We start from the raw sequence: 18,882 nt of genomic DNA on the forward strand, positions 1-18,882 counted from the left end.
GAAGAACACGGTAAACCCAATCAAAATAATGAATTGGTTTGAGCAGGACAAACACAATTAAACTAATTAATTCAGTCAAATTAACTTTTATGAGTATTTAGCACTTTCTTTTTCTTTCAAGTTCACAGAACTGATATATTTTACTTAAACTGAACTGTTTCATATTTTTGAGTTTTATAAAATTATTTATTTTAATTTAGACAAACTTAAGTTTAACTGAAACGGCTGGGATGTATATTTCCCAGCATGCTTTGCCAATGGCACTTGAAAGGGAGAGTAAATGCTAATAATCTAATATAATAAGTCTAATATAATGTTTTTTTTTGTGTCCAAGATTAGTGTTAAGTGGGTGATTTAGTAGTTATTAATGTTTTTGTAGGCTAATTTAGAAGAATTTCTGTTAATCTTGGCTTTAGTTACCATCATGGTGACAAGTGGTGCATGCAGCTTAATTTGAGAGCAAATAAAATCTTTATATACAGCAAGTGCTACAGTATAACAAATGTCAACAGCTTAGTATGTTAGCAACCTAACTTGTTGAAGCTAGCTAAATTTATACTAATAAAAGAGTTCACATTGAGATTACATAAAAGTTTAAAGTTAAATGTATGAATTAGTGTACTCAAACATTTCAAGTTAAGAACAATTAAAATATTTAAGTGCAAAAGAAAATCTGCCAGTTCTGCTTACTTAAACTTTACATTTTTTAACATAAAAAAATGGAGGCAACTGATTGCTATTATTTAAATAACTATTTTCCACTATAAAGAACCTTTTGTGCAATGGAAAGGTTGCATGTATGTTAAAAGTTCCTCATGGAATCATTGATGCCAATAAAGAACCTTTATTTTTTTAAGGGTGTATAAATTCAGTTCCCCTCAAGTTCACACAAGTGTCCTTGCAGAGTAACCACAGATGTAGTTCATCACAGAAACTGTAACCATAAATTTTAACAATATATCTAATGAAATGTTTTGCTAGAAAACTTCAATGACATTCACAATGCAAATAAATATATGTGTTTAAGTGTTAAAATACTTTTTGGAGCAATCTCTCATCATTCAATACAGAAGAACAAAAAGATGACCATGAAAATTTATTTACAAGCCCCCATGATATGCTCATTCAACATAGTGTTTGTTTGTCTTTAGATTTAGTGTGTGGATTCCTTAATACTTAAAGATGACTTGTTTGTATTAAATTAATAAACCCAATAGATTCATTTCAAGGTTTTTTTTCCTTTAAAAAAGCAATAAAGAATACAAATTAGCTTACCGCTCTGTTCATCAATGGTGAACACTCCAAGGCCTGAACCGCCTCGTAAGGAGTAGCGAACTTCTCCATCCCTGCCGTTGTCCTCATCATGAGCTGTAACTTTCATAACAGAGGTGCCAACTGGGACGTCTTCACTCACACCGCCCCAGTCCACAAAGAACGGGAAATTGGGGCGGTACATATTCTCATTAACATCCACGATCTCCACTTGAATGAAGCACGATGAGGATAAAGGGTTCGGCTTGCCTCTGTCTTTGGCCTTTGCTGTCAGATTATATACTTGCCTTGTTTCGAAATCAAGAGTCTGAGAGACGTACACAGCTCCAGTCATTTTATCCACCTGAAAGTTTCCATCTTCCCCATCTGTTAGACTGTATCTCACCTGTCCAGACAGGCCAAGGTCAGGATCGTGAGTCTCAAGCCATAGCACTAAGGTGCCCACTGGAATGTCTTCTCTCACTCTGATATGGTATTGTCGGGGTATAAATGTAGGGGCATTATCATTCACATCCTTCAAATTAATGTGTAACAACACTGTTGATACCATTTTAGGCTCATCAATTGCTGCATCAAAAGCAGCCACCCTCAAAACAAACAACGGATTGGCCTCTCTGTCTAACAGCCCATTAACAGTTACAATCCCTGTTTCCTCATGTATGACAAATTTGTCAGTTTCAGTAAGAAACGAGTACCTAACCACTCCATTGACCGCTAAATCTTTATCTTTCGCTTCAAGCTGAATGATGTCTGTTGCCATAGCAGTGTCCTCACTTATATCCACTGAATACTCACGCTGAAGGAACTCTGGACTGTTGTCATTGGCATCCAAAATGTTAACATCTAAAATATGAGATGAGGATTTCTGCGGTAAGCCAAGGTCATAAACAGTGATGTTGAGAGTGTAGCTGTCTGTTGTTTCTCTATCAAGTTGCTGGAAAACTTTAAGCCACCCTGTGTCAGATTCTATCGTGAAGCAGCTATCAAAATCTCCCCCTGAGATCACAAAAAGCAATTTCCCATTGAAGCCAGAGTCTGAATCGACAGCTCTGAGGAGTGCTACGCTTGTCCCTACAGGAAGGTCCTCTTTAACTTCTATTACAGCTGGAGTGGACTCTATAAACTGTGGAGCGTGGCGGTTAACAGAATGGATGTCTGCGAATTCATCCTCTGCTTCTTTCTGGCTGTGTAGTTTAGAGCCAAATAGCAGTAGCCCTGCTAAAGTTCTCAGAACACCAGTCTCTGCACATTTGGAGTGGACATGTTTGAAAGCATTAACTACTGTTAGATTTAAGAACATAGGAGTACTTGATATTTCTCCATCGCTAGCAGTTATTTGCAGTTGGTGGAAAAAGTGTTTCGCCGCATCGCCATCCCTCAGCGACTTTTTAAGTATCAGCACCCCAGAGCTGGAATCCAATTCAAAAAGATTCAAGTTATTACCAGCGTCAATTCTGTACAGCACTACGCCGAGATCATCGGCATCAATGGCAGACACCACTATTATTTGCTCACCAACCCCTAGAGTTCTTGGCACAGTTACATCACAATCGATATTCTCAAATTGCGGCTTATTATCATTCAGGTTGGTGAGAGTGATTGAAACCACAGCCTCGGCCTCACGGCGGAAAGGGGAGCCCCAGTCTGAGGCTCGAATCCTTAGGGAGAATTTTCTTGGCATTATCTCATAATCTAGATCCTCTGCGGTGCTTATGACACCGGAGAAATAATCCACTTCAAAAGGCTGTTTGTTCACATTGACAATACTGTAGGTGACATAGCCATTTTCTCCGTCGTCTTTGTCAGTAGCGCTGACTCTTAAGACGCTGGTCCCAATGGGCACATGTTCGGCGATACTGGCTTCAAAATTCGATTTTTGAAAGGTCGGGGTGTTGTTGTTCACGTCACTTACACTGACCACCACCTTGGTCACTGCTCGCCTGTCACTGGTAACAACATCAAATTCATATTGACTGACACTTTCTGCTTTTATAGGTGCCGTGGTGATAATAAGGCCTGTGTTTGGATTAATAACAAATGGATTCTCATGTTGTGGCATTTTGAATTGTAACAAGTATTTAATCTTAGAATGTTTCTGTACAGTTTTGACCATAACAACAGGAGAGTGAGGTGGCGTGAACTCACTGATACTAGCTCTATAGATGCTCTTCTCAAATGCAGGATTCTCTGTGTATTCACTTGGCGATCTCACCCTCACAACTATGGCTGAGGAAAACTTTGGAGGATTTCCCTTATCTTTGGCCTGCAATGTAAGATTGTACCCAAAACTATAACCCTCCCATTCCACTTCCTTGATGGCCTTGATCATGTATTCTTTGCTCCCTGGGCTTGTTCTGAATATCTTGAACTGCTGGAGTGGATCTCCAGCTACGATGCTCAAAGAGGCAATCTCGCCGTTCTGCCCTTCATCACCGTCAGCCACAGTCACATATGCATAAGTGGGATCCCTGGTTGTGTTCAATGGAGTTAAGGGGACAGCTGTGACGACAGGTACATGTTCATTGGCCTGCAGTATGTGCACCTTTAGCTTTGCTGTGCTACTGCTGCTGCTACTCCCATAGAGCTTAAGACCTCTGTCCACGGCCAACACATCAATCTCATAAAGAGCCACCTCAGAGTAATCCAGCTTGCCTGCCAGAGTTATAACCCCACTAGTAGGATGAACGGCGAACATGTCAGTCCACTCTTTGAAGCTGAAATAGTACTCTCCGTTGGTGCCTGTGTCAGCATCTGTGGCAGAAACTCTGCCTATGCTTGTTCTGATGGCTAAGTTTTCAGGTACAGAAAAACTGTATGTAGTCGGTGAGAAAAGAGGTCTGAGATCATTTGTGTCCAGAACTTGTACTTTAACTTGTGTTTGTGTCTCAGCACCAGTATGTCTTTCAATAGCATTTACAGACAGTAGATAGTGGTCTTTTACTTCCCTATTGAGAGTGGCAGAATTCCCTCCTTTGGTCCTTATTCGCAGGAAACAGAAATTACCCAAAACATACTTCTCAGCTTTGAATAAATTATCATGGTCTCCGGATTCTATTAAGTACAAAATGTCCCAAGACTGATTTGCCATGAAAATGCCCATTTTTATGGGGCATTCAACAAAGGTTTTTGCTGCTGAATTTTCAAATATCATTACATTGTAAATTGGATGAGTAAACTGAAAAGCCAATGCATCTTCCAGTTGCTGGGCACCTAAGCAACTCCACATACACAACATTACAAGATGGTTAATCCAGGATTTACCCATTGTGACACAGGTGATTACATAGCCAACTGAAAAAAGAACAGAGCAACAGGTAGAAGGAAATACTGTAAATATGACATAATTAGCACAATAATTTATCAATTCAATCCCCATGTGAAATTATTTAACCCTATAAAGCCTACTGTATCATATTTGATACATGACTTTATAAGGCCTCTAAATTATCAACATAATCAAAACTTTGCTGAAAAATCTTTTCTACATGTCTTCTGTCATCTGATTGATAGTTTATCATTTTTTATTTTTTTTGCAAGTAGCCTAAATGGCATTTTAGTATAATTCTAAAAATGTCCACCTTCAGGTCTTGGTCACATGTTACTAGCCTAATTTTTTATAAATGTCATTTTTGTTTTATTTTTAGATGTAAATTATTTTATTAAAATATTAGATATTTAAATATTCTAAGATAGGCCTACATAGGCTACTGGACTGATGCAGCTTAGGTTTACTTGATTATCCACACATGTTTTTGAAATATCAAGTTAAAATGTGACTGCCCGTGTGAAATATGATACTTCTGGCATTTGAGGAAAGTTTGTATAGGCCAAACGTAGGCCAATTTTACTACGAGGATTTTCGGGATAACTCTGGCATTTGAACGGCTCCTCAATGCCTCAAGTGGCTCGAGTTGGTCGCCGCACACATCCTCAGCTTGCAGTTGCCTACACCATGCAGGTATTTGTTTACATACTATTTTCAGAAATAGGCTACTTATAGGACATCCTTTTATATTTGCGTAGTTTACTGCTTTTCTTCTGATGTCAATGTTATATTTCTTTGCATAAGCGTTAAACTAATATAGCAGCCAGATAATAATAATAATAATAATAAAACATTTAAGTTCAAATGAATAGCCTATTTCATTTCGTATTTATTTGTTTGTTTGGTAGTTTAATAAGAACGATAATGTAGGTCAGCGCAGAACAAACACGTGTATTTTGCGACAACGACATGATGACAGAAATAGTCTAGCCTATCCCATATTATTTGCTTAATGAGATAGGCTAGCCTAAATATGAGCTAAATAAAATGACAAAAATGCAGCCTACTGGTATTAAACTGGTAGTTTATCAATTGTATTTTATATGAAAGTTAATGTGGGTGATTTGAACGTGTACAAGACTTTGTAAAGTTTTTGATTAACTGCAAGCACATCGACAGTTCCGACTGAAAGACTCAGTTCTCAAGTTTGTCCTTATAGCCGACCCAAGCTCATGTTAATGTAAGAAATGCACTCGTCTTATTAAGGCTATAGGCTACAGCCTAGTAATGATAATCTTGGTAGGCAACAGATAGACTATTTATCGCGAGAGCAGATGAAGTTAAGGAACTATTCTTTCAAGAAATTGATTTACCTTTATTATATTATTTGTGAATAAAAGTGCATAGCTGTTACTTACCATCGCTGCAAAAGAATATTCGTTTAAATTAAGAAGCAATCCACACATAGGCTATATTTCCCAAATAAAAGTGCGGTTTAAACTCCACATGATCCGGAGAGCAGTGCCTCACAGCTCACACTGATGCTGGATCATTACTGCTCCTCCGAGGACAGTTCCGTCTCGATCAGCCTCGATGATGTCATCAGTGTCAGAAGTAAATTAAGTGGGCTACTACAGAATAGTTTGTGCGTGATCTGTTAGAAAAATATTTACGTCAAACATCAACAAGATTGTGATAATTCAACTACATGATGATAATTATGCTACGAATAAGTGGAATTAAATATGTCATAGTCATTTTGGACCACAGGGTATTTTCACCCTAATACTGTAGATGGGTGTGGTCAAACTAATATGACTATTAATGAAAAATAAGAAGTTTTTATATGACATATCTTTCTGATGAATTTTAAGTACAATGCATATGCTGAAACACACATTGCTTTAAATCAGTGCTGGTAAAATTAAGCCATGCTGTGTTTATTGAACAGTTGCTGTTTGTTTTGGGAAATAGATTGTAATTCAAATGGCATTAAAGAGCATTCAAAGGAAATGGTTCACAAAGGAGATAAAATGGGGAAAAGGCTAATTGCACTTTCCGAATATCTCGCACACCATCTCTTCCATCAAATCCAGCCTATGAAAATCAGTCTGTGTTGAGAGTTATTTTGCAAGAAACACCAAAACACCTCGATATGCATCAGAATATTACTCAATAAAGTCCAGTTATTGTGCATTAAAAGTAACTTGTCAAGTTCATGGTAACATGCTCTATTTATAGATCTAGTAATAACAAACCTTAAACAAGCTAGACTTGCATACGAACAGTTTGAATTTGTTGGACATTTTATTCACAAAATTAGTTATCCTCTCAGACTGGTGTAGTTTTTAAGATCCATTCAATAAACCACTGCCAGATTTTCTCCTTAATGAAAAACAACAGAATGCAGACCCTGCATAGTTTCAATTTTGATTGTATTGGCACTTGCTTTGTAACAAGATGATATTCACAGCGTGGAAGCTGTAAGTGTCGTATTGATCGTTCATGAGTGGGAGGATATATATTGAATAAGCCTGTGAGCAAAACACTTTCGCTTTTTCATCTCGCTCTAACATGTTATTTGTATTCATCTCTGGCAAGAGACTACAGAGAAGCACTCTGCTGTTTTGAGACAATATGTGCTTTTGAGCGTCTCTATAATCTATATCCTCTCATGATACCGGCGATGATATGCCCCTGTACAGTGCTGTTAAGTTAGACACAAAAGGAGAGATAAACACATAAAATAGAGCCAAGAGAAAACCCATATTGCATCATTGTCTTTATTTGTCTAGCAAGATTACTCAGGTTCTCTGTAACGATGCAAAGAAGTGGGATGATAGCACACGAACATCAGTAATTAAACATCTAAAACAATCTGTGCAACACTTTACATAAGAAACTCATAGAGACATATGAAAATTAAGAAGTACAGCTGTATAATATTGCCAAATCTTTCCAATTTAATTCAGAAAAAAATCATTCAGTCTGTTATTCATACAGCTGCAGCAATGGTAATTTAAACTACAGTAGTCGACATTTGAAGTGTCTCAAAAGTTTTTCATTAAAGTTATACATGAATTTTGAACATTACCTGTTTTTGTCTTGGAACAACTTTGATGCACTTTTTTGATCCACTTCAAATTGACTACTGTATTTTAAAGGAACACTGCTTGTTTATCTTTTGTACATGCAGACTGATCATATGCAAAAATGACAGAATTGAAAAACAGGTGTGTTATTTAGATACACTGTCCATACAAAACACACTGAGCCATTTATTAAATCAAAATACTGCAATACTTATGTATCCGGCAGAGTAGTCACTGTCTGGGTGAAGTTTGTCCTTCTACAGCTACGGTAGCCCCCTGACGTCACGGTGCCCTGCTAGCCGCTGAGTGGCAAATAATTGACCCTTCGCTAACCCACGCCCGAAAACCGCCACTGGCCAATCGTGTCTTAGCAACCGTAACTAGGCGCGGGAGGTCTGGCAAGCTTTCGAGCGAGGGAAACATGCCGAAGCGCTGTGCGTATGGATTGTGCAAATCTGATACCCGAAATCCTAAAAGTTTGGTGGGGTAGTAAAAATTTTTTCCTTCCTGAAAATCTAAAAGCCAAGGGGAGAAATGATGGGCGTGGATCCAGCAGTGTGGGAGACCTCATTCACATCTAAATGTCGACAGGATTAACAAAAACACCTATTGCTTGGAAGTTGGAAATAATGGCGGTTCTTTGTTCATAATGCATATATTTTAACGTAAAATAAGACGATTAAAGACGGAGGCTCACTGACATACTTTAAAATATATTTCAGCATTTTGTTAATCGACGGCCTACTACCCCTGACTAACTGAGTAACATTTTATCCCAATCCGATCGCAGCTCTCTCGGTGTTAGTGTTGTTCCACAAAATGCATGGATAAACTGTTTGATTTATAATTATAAGATTATTTTCACATTTCACTGCTGTGCACGAACATAGCTGTTCCTCAATTTGTGTGTTTCCCAGTTGAATGGTCAGCGTATGAGGCCTTGCTGCTTGCACTGGGACTATAGGCTTTAGCTTAAATTTTTATGAAATAATTCTCTAATTGGATACATATTATGTTTTGGATATATCCCTCGAATGCATACTACAGTCCCTTTTGTCTTGCTCTCTCAGATATTTCACATGTTCTCCAAAAATTACTAATTATCTCATTGGGAATGTCTGACACCAGTGCATACACACTGTATTAGACGTGCCAGGCACGAAAGCTTGACAGGCGTAGCAACAGTAACTAGGGAGGGCGGGGCTTAGCGAAGGGTCAATTCATTGGCGGCCAGGCCAGTTTCTATAAAACAGTTTTCACTGTCGGGCTAAGAGAGATTCCCTGGTGTTTAAATAAGTCGATAAGCGGCCCATTTCGCCATAGGAATCAGATTTAATCTCCTTCAGCGCAAGACTCACCTTCTTCGCTGATTCTCCTGCAAGAAGCCTTCACCATAGAACGAGCCAAGCAGCGGAATGAGCGTCTCTGCAGCAAAGCAGCTCAGCGGACGGCAGCATCTTGTTCATTCAACTCGACACCGCCTCTTCTGATTCGCCATTCACCTGCGGCCGTCCGGCGACTGAAATATCCTTTACAAGCCTTCTGTGTGTGCTCGCTTCCGTAGAGCTTACACTATAAAGAGCAGATTTCTAATCGCGTTATTTCAAATTCCGCGTCCCAACTGTGTGTCATGCAGAGCCCCTCTGCATGACTCAGACAGGCACAACGAGTGCGCTTCCTGCCTGGGATCCAGCCACGCTGAAGCTGCACTCACAAAGGGCGGCTGCTCTCACTGTTAGAGTATGCTGCTCTCCTCTCTGCGCTTGCGACTAGCCCTCTTTTCACAGGGCGACCCCGCCCCTCGCGCCCTCCGGTTTCCCACCCTCCTCGAACCACAGAGGAAGAAACGGCAGGGCCAGAGGATGCTTAACCAACAGGCCCCTCGTCAGCGGCCAGTGCCGTTTTTCCCAGAGGTCCACGAAGAACTCACTAAATCGTGGCACGCTTCCCCTACTCGGCCCGCCTGCGAACCTCGACTTCGCAACGCTCTCAACCCTTGATGGCACTGAGGAAAAGGGGTATGAGAAACTGCCCCCCATGGAAGAAGCGGTGACCGCGCACCTCTGCCCGCCCACTGCTATTGGATGGAAGGCCAAGGCGACTCACCCATCGAAACCATGCTGGACTAACTCATCTCTCGCTGGCCGAGCCTATACTTCTGCTGGTCAAGCTGCATCAGCCCTGCACACTATGGTGGTCTTCCAAGTGTTCCAGGCGAAACTCCTCCGCTCCATTGAGGAGTCTGGACCGGATCCCGAGGCCTTCAGGTACCTGCGCAGCGCCCCAGACTTGACCCTGCGCGCCACGAAGACTACTGCCCAGGCGATTGGATGAAGCATGGCCAGACTGGTTGTATTAGAGCGCCATCCGAGGCACAGAAGTCATCGCAGCCCATGCGACACTTATTACCAAAGCGTTCCAGTTTGGGCCGCCCCAAGAAAGCGCCGACCCCACAGCCAGCTAAGCCAGGGCCGCCTGTTTCTCAGCCCCGCCCAGTGGCTGAAACCCATCGACCCGGACAGCCAGCTAAGCGCTTCCAGTTCCCGGAACGTCAGGGGCCCCGACTCAAAGTTGTGTTGGACCCTGAGCCTCGGAAGCCTGCCTAGTCCAAGGTCAGGAGGGAAAAAGAAGGGGTTAAGTCTCGCTGCGGCCGGACCACCCCTGAAGAAAGCTCACGTGTTTCTCCCACCCCCCTTTTTAGTTCAGGCAGTTGGAGATGTTCAAGTTGCAGACAACAGGCCCGTCACAGTTCACACACCCATGCAAACATTAAAACAAAAGTTTTAACAACAACCCAAATAAAACACAAAAAGAGCATTTTACTTTCTCAAAAACAAAACACATGGGTGGCCGGGTCCCCAATACACGACGGCCCGCCCCCAGACTTTATTCAACCCCTAGTCACTCGGACCAAGGCCTGGGAAACCATACCCGATGTGTCAAAATGGGTACTGAATATAATAAAATTAGGTTACTCACTCCAATTCGCTTGCAAACCTCCGTGCTTTCATGCCGTGGTTGAGACATCGGTAAGGAGGAACGTGGCTCACTTCCTTCGCACCAAAGTGACAAGTCTTCTAGCGAAGGAAGCTGTCGAGACAGTTCCCCCTTTCTTTAAGCGAGTCAGGCTTCTACAGCCGTTACTTCCTCGTCCCGAAAAAGGATGGCGGCCTCAGGACTATTCTAGATCTCAGACACCTGAACAAGACCCTCATCAAACGGTCATTCAGGATTTTAACAACCAAACAAATCCTCAAGCAGATTCGCCCAGAGGATTGTTTTTTGTCAGTGGATCTGAAGGATGCTTACTTTCATATCCAGATAGCTCCCCATCACAGGCCATTCTTGAGATTCGCCTTCGAGGGGTAGACTTATCAATACACAGTCCTACCATTCGAACTGTCCCTGGCACCTCGTACGTTTACGAAATGCATAGATGCAGCACTCTCCCCCCCAAGATAGCAGGGAATGCGCATTTTTTAACAACCTCAACGATTGGCTTATTTTGGCCAAATCGGAGGCTGAGTTACAAACCCACAGATCCTGGCTCCTCAGACATCTAGAATGCCTTTGGCTCAGGATCATCTTTTACTCCAGTTAGGCCTACTGCATATACGCCCCCTTCAGCATTGGCTGAAGCCTCGAGTTCCGGCTCATGCGTGGCGATCAGGCAACCTGCGCATCAAGGTGGACCACGATTGTATCAAATCCCTGGCCCCTTGGAAAGACACCAGCTGGTACTAGGGCTGGGCGATAAATCGATTTTATCGATTAACTCGAATGTGTAGTTTACGTCGACTTGTTTGAATGAAAATCGTTTTTCTCTTTAACATCTGCCGACGCTCCCCTGTGGGCTCCCGTAGTTCCGAACGGGCTCAGCGTTTGCCATAGAGATTACAAAAACAATATATGGCAAATGAACAAGCCGTGGCAACACAAGCACACCCGCGAAAAACATTTACAAACTGAATCTGCAGGGCTGACAACTCTCACGAATTCACCGTGAGACTGGCCTGGTGGTGGCATGGCGACCATAGCAGCGTGGTGTGGTGGCCATAGCAGCCTTTCATGCTCCTGTGGCCAGCCATTCCTTGGGAAGGAACAACCTAGTCATGCGCTTCCTCAAAGGGGCCAGGAGGCTTAACCCGCCTCGACCTCCCTCTATACCTGCCTGGGACCTATCTACGGTCCTCAGGGCCCTTAAGGGAACCAACCCCTTCAGTCGGCTGACTTAAAGCCTCTTTCGCTCAAGACCTCACTCCTGTTAGCCCTAGCATCGGTCAAGCGAGTGGGCGACTTACAAGCGCTCTCTATGAATGCTTCCTTTCTCGAGTACGGGCCTAACGACTCCAAAGTCGTTCTCAAACCAAGACATGGTTATGTACCCAAGGTGCTCTCAACTCCGTTCAGAGCCCAGGTAATTTTGCTATTGCTTCCCTTATTGAAAGACGATAGAGTCTACTCTGCCCCGTTAGGGCTCTCAGAATTTATCTGAGCATTCTTTGTATGCTTCGGCGGCCGTACCAAAAGGTTTCCGGTCACGAAGCAAAGATTATCACGATGGATAGTGGATGCTATCTCTCTGGCCTACGCCTCTACGGGCCTTCAGTGTCCCATAGCGGTCAGACCTCATTCCACAAGGGGCATGGCCTCTTCATGGGCTTGGTCCAGTGGTGTACTAATTGAAGATGTTTGTGCTGCGGCCGGCTGGTCTTCGCAGTCCACATTTGTAAGATTTTATAACTTGGAAGTGCCAGCACTGCAGGCACAGGTTATTTCTATCTGAGAGGTCTTGGCCCCTAAAGAGCCCAAACCTCTGGGTATCCCTTCGTGGGCTCCGACACTGTCCGGTCCCCATTGGGCTCTGACTTTGGTTCTACTATAAGCCTCGGGCCGCACATCCCCAGGCAATAGCTCAGAGCGAAGTCGTCAGCTAATAGCATGGCATTTCGAAATCGGTTCCCATAGCGTATAGCTACGCAATACGAGGTGAATGTTCTCGAAAGGGAACGTACTCGGTTACTAGCGTAACCTTGGTTCCCTGAGAATAAAGTTCGTGCAGTTCCCGCAGCCACCGACGCTAGTAACCAAGTACGTTTACAACTACCTTTTTTGTTTGTATACTGCGATTATATTACAAGTGAATTTCTATGTATACTGATAGTTTACTAGACAAATACTTGCCTTGTAGCACTTTTTTTGTTTATGAAAGTTCACTTTGAAGTTTACTCTACTAGTTTAGTAGTTTCATAGTGCAAATATAGGCTACTTGTAAGTTTTCATAGTTGAACATAACATCATACTTATAGTTTAATATTTATATATTTTGCACTTTAAGTATTCTACTATGTTCCTTTTTAGGTATTAATTTTTATACTTGAAATATAACTGTACTTTATACATTTTAAAAACATGTTATTCTATTTTAATGCATCCTTTTTATCAAGACTTGAATCTGGGTAAGTTTAATTTAAAAAGCAATATTTTAAACAAAAAGCTGAGAAAATCTAATTTTTGTCAAAGAGCACATCCGGATCCGATTCAGAATGATGAGTAGGCAAAAGGCTCGTCCGCGAGGGGCTGCTGGAGGTATTTTGGTTTGTTTGTTTTATTTTAAATAAAGTATGTTTGATTGTTCGCCGGTTCCCGCCTCCTTCTTCCCTGAACATTGCTACATATACTTTTAGGTATATCTCAATCAAAAGATTGAGTACAAGTACACTCTAAAAAAATAATTCAGTGGCTTAGTAAATATCACAGTTATAATTAACTTTATTAATTTAATAAAATCTCTGAATATCATTTACTTGATGGTTTGAGTTGAACATACAAAATAATTGACAAATATAACTGCAAATTTTAAACAAAATTACTTTTGGATTTTTAATGTTTTTTTCTCTACTTAATTCAAATCAATATTATTAATATATTTAACTCACTCCTCAGAAATTGAGTAAGTTCACTCAATTAAAACAGAGTGATTGAAATGCCTGATGCCTTGCATAAAACACACGACTTTATTCCTAAAAGATAATAAATGGAATGACTTTGGATGATAAAATGTTCTCATAACTGTGGACTGTTTGTTTATTGGCAGGTTATGCATTAGCACAGCATCCTTCGGCTATGAGTGAAACGCAGGACAGCGTTCAAAGTTCACCCGCAGAGCGAGAACCAGCGCTGATACGGTGGAAATGGGATAACAGACCCGGTTGATTACACTTGAATTACTTTTTAAATTTTTAGTTTTTACTTCTAATATGTTTGTTATATGAGTTTAAATGTAGGAAATGATGTATACTTGTTAAAACATTATAAAATATGCTGTAGGCTACTCATCGACAATAAAGGCCAATGTCATGTATAATGCTACGTGTGGTTGTGTGGAGTATTTTACAAAGGTTTACAGGAAATTAAAAGTTAATATTACTCATAGGCTACAATAAAAGTTAACATTACTCATAAATAAAAACAGTTAATATTACTCATAAATATTTTTTTTATGTTTTCCTCAATTTCTACTCAATTTTATTTGTTAATGTTCCAAATGCAGTTACTCAGATCTACTTAATTTTTTTACTTACATTTACCTAGTTCATATGTATTTAATTGATTTCATTGCGGTAAAATTTAATCAATATTTTTAAGTGTAAAAATGTTTCAACAAAAAAAAAAGTTTTTAGAGTGTAAAAGGCCAAATATACATAGACCTTTCTGTCAGTATAAAGTCAAGTATATACTTACGTGTAATTTTAAGTATTTCTGAGAAGTACATACAAAGTAGACTGAAAGTGTACTTTCTTATTGTTAGTTTAGAAGTATACTGTAGCACACTTTTTATGTGATGACATCCTTGGAACCGCAAAATCCCCTGTGTCTCATTAACACCGCTCAGTGTGACCATTAGTGATGATGTGACCTAAAGTTAACAAGCAGAATCACTGAAGGAAAGGGAAACAAACATTTGAAGTCACCATTGTGGTGATTGGAGTTTTCTGTAGTTGGGCTCTTGACCCTTAATTTATACATTTTTCTCTGGCTGCGGTATTACTGTGTTCAGAAAACACATTAACTGTCTCTTACATTCATCAACCCACATCAGTTGTGGTTAACAGAAGCTGTAAAATGTTTGCTTGACGTGAAAGAACCAATGAGGTTCATTCTCGTGTGTTACACAGCCCGTTTGAGCTTCCGCAAGAACCATTGAGGTTCATTCTCGTTTTACTCAGCACGTTTGAGCTTCCGCAAGAGGTTTGTTCTTGTGCGTCAAGCAGATTCAGTTGAGCTTCTGATTATGTTTGCTGATCAATGTTTAAATGTGAATAAAAGCCTAAATTCAATCTGTTCATGATCGAGTTTCTTCAGAAAATTTGGACTAGACCGCTCAATTTATTAACTTTTTGAAGCGTCAAAGTGTCAATGGAGGGACAGAATACTCTCACATTTAATCAAAAAGATCTTCATTTGTGTTCCAAAGATGAATGAAAGTCTTACGGGTTTGGAACGACATGAGGGTGAGTAATTATTGACAGAATTTTCATTTTTGGGTAAACTATCCCTTTAAACCCTAATGAGCTAGATATAAAATCAGAATGATTGCAGACATTCAGAAGCAGAACAATAGAATAGTGGATATAAAAGGAATCCATCATTGACTGAATCATGACTCAACCCATTCAATAAGAAAAGAAAACCTGTGAGATGCAATCAATAGATTACACATATCTTTAAAAGAGGAAAAACTGGATCATGGCTCAGTGAATAAATGAAAGACACTTTGGTGTGGACAGAAACCATTTGTGTTGTTTTTTATAGGTTTAAACTCGGTAGACGTTGATTTAGACAGCATGAATTATCCTCAGATTAGTCACACTCAGGGATTAATTAATGGAATTTTCATATCGCTATAGTGAAAGCATCATGCACTGCCACTTATTTCAGCATACTATCAAGCCCCCACCCAGTGTGTGATATGAAATTAACTAGATGGTTTTAATTCTGAACTTTAATATAAAGTGGCATTGAGTATAGCTGTTGGGCTTTCTAGTATTTGATTTATTGTGAACTCTTGGGAGGTTAGTTGGACTCTGTGCCTGGTATGTGTGGCACACCTGCACAGCACAGATTAGAGAAGATTTATCTGGGGCTTTAAAAAGAACCAGTTTGCCATTGATTTGTGGTCAATCTATCATTTAATCTGGCTGACTGCAGCTGCCATTGCTGCCGCATAGGTGAGGAAGGTGTTTCTCGTTTACCCACCCAGGAACAGGATATTTTGTATGGCCTTAGGCATCCTCCTAAATGATTCACCCTTAGAATGATTCTAAACATCTTGTCTGTTTACAGAATGTCAGTCACTGTAATGTGTTTACAACAAATGTACCTGGAATGAGATTTCTTGGATTTCAGATGTCCACGGTTGGGCAAAACCATAGACTGTAAAAAATATGGACGTAGTGTCAGTGACGTCACCCGTAGGTTTATGAAAAGCATTTTTGAAGCCCAAAGTAGGCTGAACCGGCCGTCGCCACCTTGGCAACGTGTCACTGTGCGTCATTTTATGGTGTTGTGATAAACCGAAAGTGGGAAAGAGGCGGGATTAGCTGAGTTGACGTGACGGCTATCAGACAGCAGACGAACGGCTAGTAGTGACAGCAGCGGCAATCCACCTGTCACTCAAGTGGCCACGCCCTTAATTTTGCAGAACTTTAAGGCTATAACTTTAAGGCTATAATTTAAACGAATGAGTTTAAAAAATCACCCCTCTCACAGTTGTCATGAAGGGCAAAATTAGCAATATATACCAACACCACTTTTTGTACCAGGCTGTAAACATATTTTTTCTGCTGTAAAGTTGGGCATTTTAACATGGGGGATTGGAATTCGGATTGACTCTCTTTTTGGAGCCTGTCTCTAGCGGCCAGTCGATGAATTGCAGTTTAAGTCTTGACTAACTTCCGTGTTGGATTCAAGAGAGAGACCGGAAGGTTGCCGCTTGGGCAAAAATCAGAATTAAAGAGTTGGCTCCCCTTCAATTAAAATAAAAAATTAAATGGAAAATTTGAATCGAATTGCCCACAACAAACAGGTTAATTGGCATTTGCTGAATTTACTGAATCATCCATCCCTCATTCTATCAAGCCTATAAAACCTTCAAACTTTAATTTATTTTAATTCTTTACTTCCTTAGATTCATCCTGCATATCATTCATTCTGGGTGTCAACTGTCACCTGCCCGTATACGGGCATCCTAAATTTTCTTCAAAATATTACTATTAAATCCCAATTTAATCATGACAAACTATATATCGTTGGAAAGTTCTGAGACTCCTTAATAGATATTTTAGCGCTGTTTTTTTCTTAAAAATTTTGTATGAACAGTAATATATGAATTTACAAGAGTGCACCTCAATAAATTGACGTCATTACAGGAGTTTCTGACCTTTGTCACAAAAAGTTGACGCACATACTTTTAATAATTGAAACTTTGGTTTTTAATGCTAAAAGTTCATAATAGAACATAATCTAGTATTTGTCAATAAAAAAGATAAAATTATAATTTAAAAAGTAAAGTAAAAAGTCCTCTAAAAGTATAATATATATATATATATATATTTTTTTTTTTTATTTTATTTTTTTTATATCACATATTTTAGTAGTTATCATAAATTAGGTATCATTTGAAAGCTTACGAACTCAGAATTCATCATGTAAAAACCGTTTTGAAATTGGACGTTGCGTTACCATAGAAACGGTATTTTATATTAGGCCCCTCCCCTTTTGGGCATCATCTTTCATATTTTATTAGCAAAAATGTTCTAATCTTGACAAACACATATTGTCAGAAAGGTCTGAGTCTCAAGGTTCCATATTTAGTGACAGAAGTGATATTTGGATAGAAATGTATTAATTTGTTATGGCAGAATGCATACAATTAAATTCAATGGAATGCAATGGCACCCGGTGGCTATTTTTGGTATAACGCCTAAACAAAATCACATGGGAACTTTAATTTCTGTGATATTAACTTTAAATTTGGAACACAACTTGGTTAGATATATAGCTTTCATTTTATAGTAAAAAATATGTAAAATATTTATTTTATATTAAAAAAATATTAATAAAGTATATTTGATTTACTGTAAATTTTAACTTCCATAACTTTTTCATACTTTAATTTTTTGAAGTGCTTTCACTTCAGTAATAATCTGCTGATTGTTTTCTTTAAAACAAGACCACACTTAGGTCTATATTCCAAAGCATTCTTGAATTACAACCATTTAGGTTTGTATAGTGCAGTTAAGGGGTTAAGTTGGAGCACATTGGCTAAGATAAACCTTATTATGAACATTTTGGATATTATGGACACAATTTATTTCATTATTCACTGTATGCACTACTTCTTTAATTTGTTCAACTAATATAGTGCAACTAAATAAAGCAATTAATGCACAAAACTGTGAGTCGTTGGATGCATAATGGCCAGAAAATAAATATACATTATGAATACAAGGCTGATGAGACAAACCTCACGCATTGCATGATTTATGAGCTGTAAGTTCCTAATTCAGGGGTGCCATTGTATTACAGAAAATTAGCTTTTCAAGCTTGATTACAAAAGATGTATTTGTGTTGTGGTAATTTATCAAAAATGATTTACAGTGATGACTTTTAAGAGTAGATTAATAAGCTCTTAAATATGCAACAGATTGAGGTGACAAGGTAAAATGGCACTATACATTAAATCTGTGTACATAAAAGGGCAAACAGATCCAGTGAGTCAAAAATACAATGGAAGGTGAGTTAATTAAAGTCAGAATTTCAATCCATAAGCTCCTTCAAAGTGTTTTGACCAACAGCATCCTCTTCCCCCTCCTCCCCATCAGGAAAGTTGCGTTCTCATTAACTCTCTATGTGATAAACTTGGAAATAGGTAACCATCAGGCCTGGAGAATGTACTCCATCAAACATGTCAACACAAATTTGTCCTTGAACAGGTCTATTAGTCATGCACAATTTAACAAGCAACTGTGGGGATCAGTTAAGTAATCACATCACAAGACATTCCCCTTGACTTCCAGCTCTTCACTCACAGCTTTTACGCCAACTGAACAATCTTCTAGTGCACACAGTCCTTACTAATCACTCGCTACAAATCACTCATCTTATTGAATTGTGGATGAATTACTGCACTCGGACAAAGGAGAAAGGAGACTCTTTGCAATGCTTGTGTACACTTTGAAAATGAATGTT

At 39.6% G+C, this 18,882-nt stretch overlaps 1 protein-coding gene across 4 annotated transcripts in view; it reads right to left on the minus strand.

The window, feature by feature from the left end:
* fat1b (FAT atypical cadherin 1b) overlaps positions 1-6,077 on the minus strand; it is a 36,522-nt gene extending 30,445 nt beyond the window's left edge. For 3 of the 4 annotated variants that reach the window (XR_013205850.1, XM_077236067.1, XM_077236066.1), the window contains exons 1-2: positions 5,956-6,073; positions 1,276-4,563 (exon numbers count right to left, since the gene is read on the minus strand). Coding sequence is in view for 3 of the 4 variants with exons in the window: in XM_077236067.1 (XP_077092182.1) it covers positions 1,276-4,537 (3,262 nt within the window). In the remaining variant the exon portion in view is untranslated. Of the gene's footprint in view, positions 1-1,275; positions 4,564-5,955 lie in introns of all 4 variants that reach the window. The other variant, XM_077236068.1, reaches the window with a different exon arrangement.
* Between the last annotated feature and the right edge of the window lie 12,805 nt (positions 6,078-18,882).

This window comes from Siphateles boraxobius, unplaced genomic scaffold (genome assembly GCF_051911475.1).
Source record: "Siphateles boraxobius isolate OS27281-9 unplaced genomic scaffold, OSU_SipBor_1 2, whole genome shotgun sequence".
NCBI classification, from domain to species: Eukaryota; Metazoa; Chordata; class Actinopteri; order Cypriniformes; family Leuciscidae; genus Siphateles; species Siphateles boraxobius.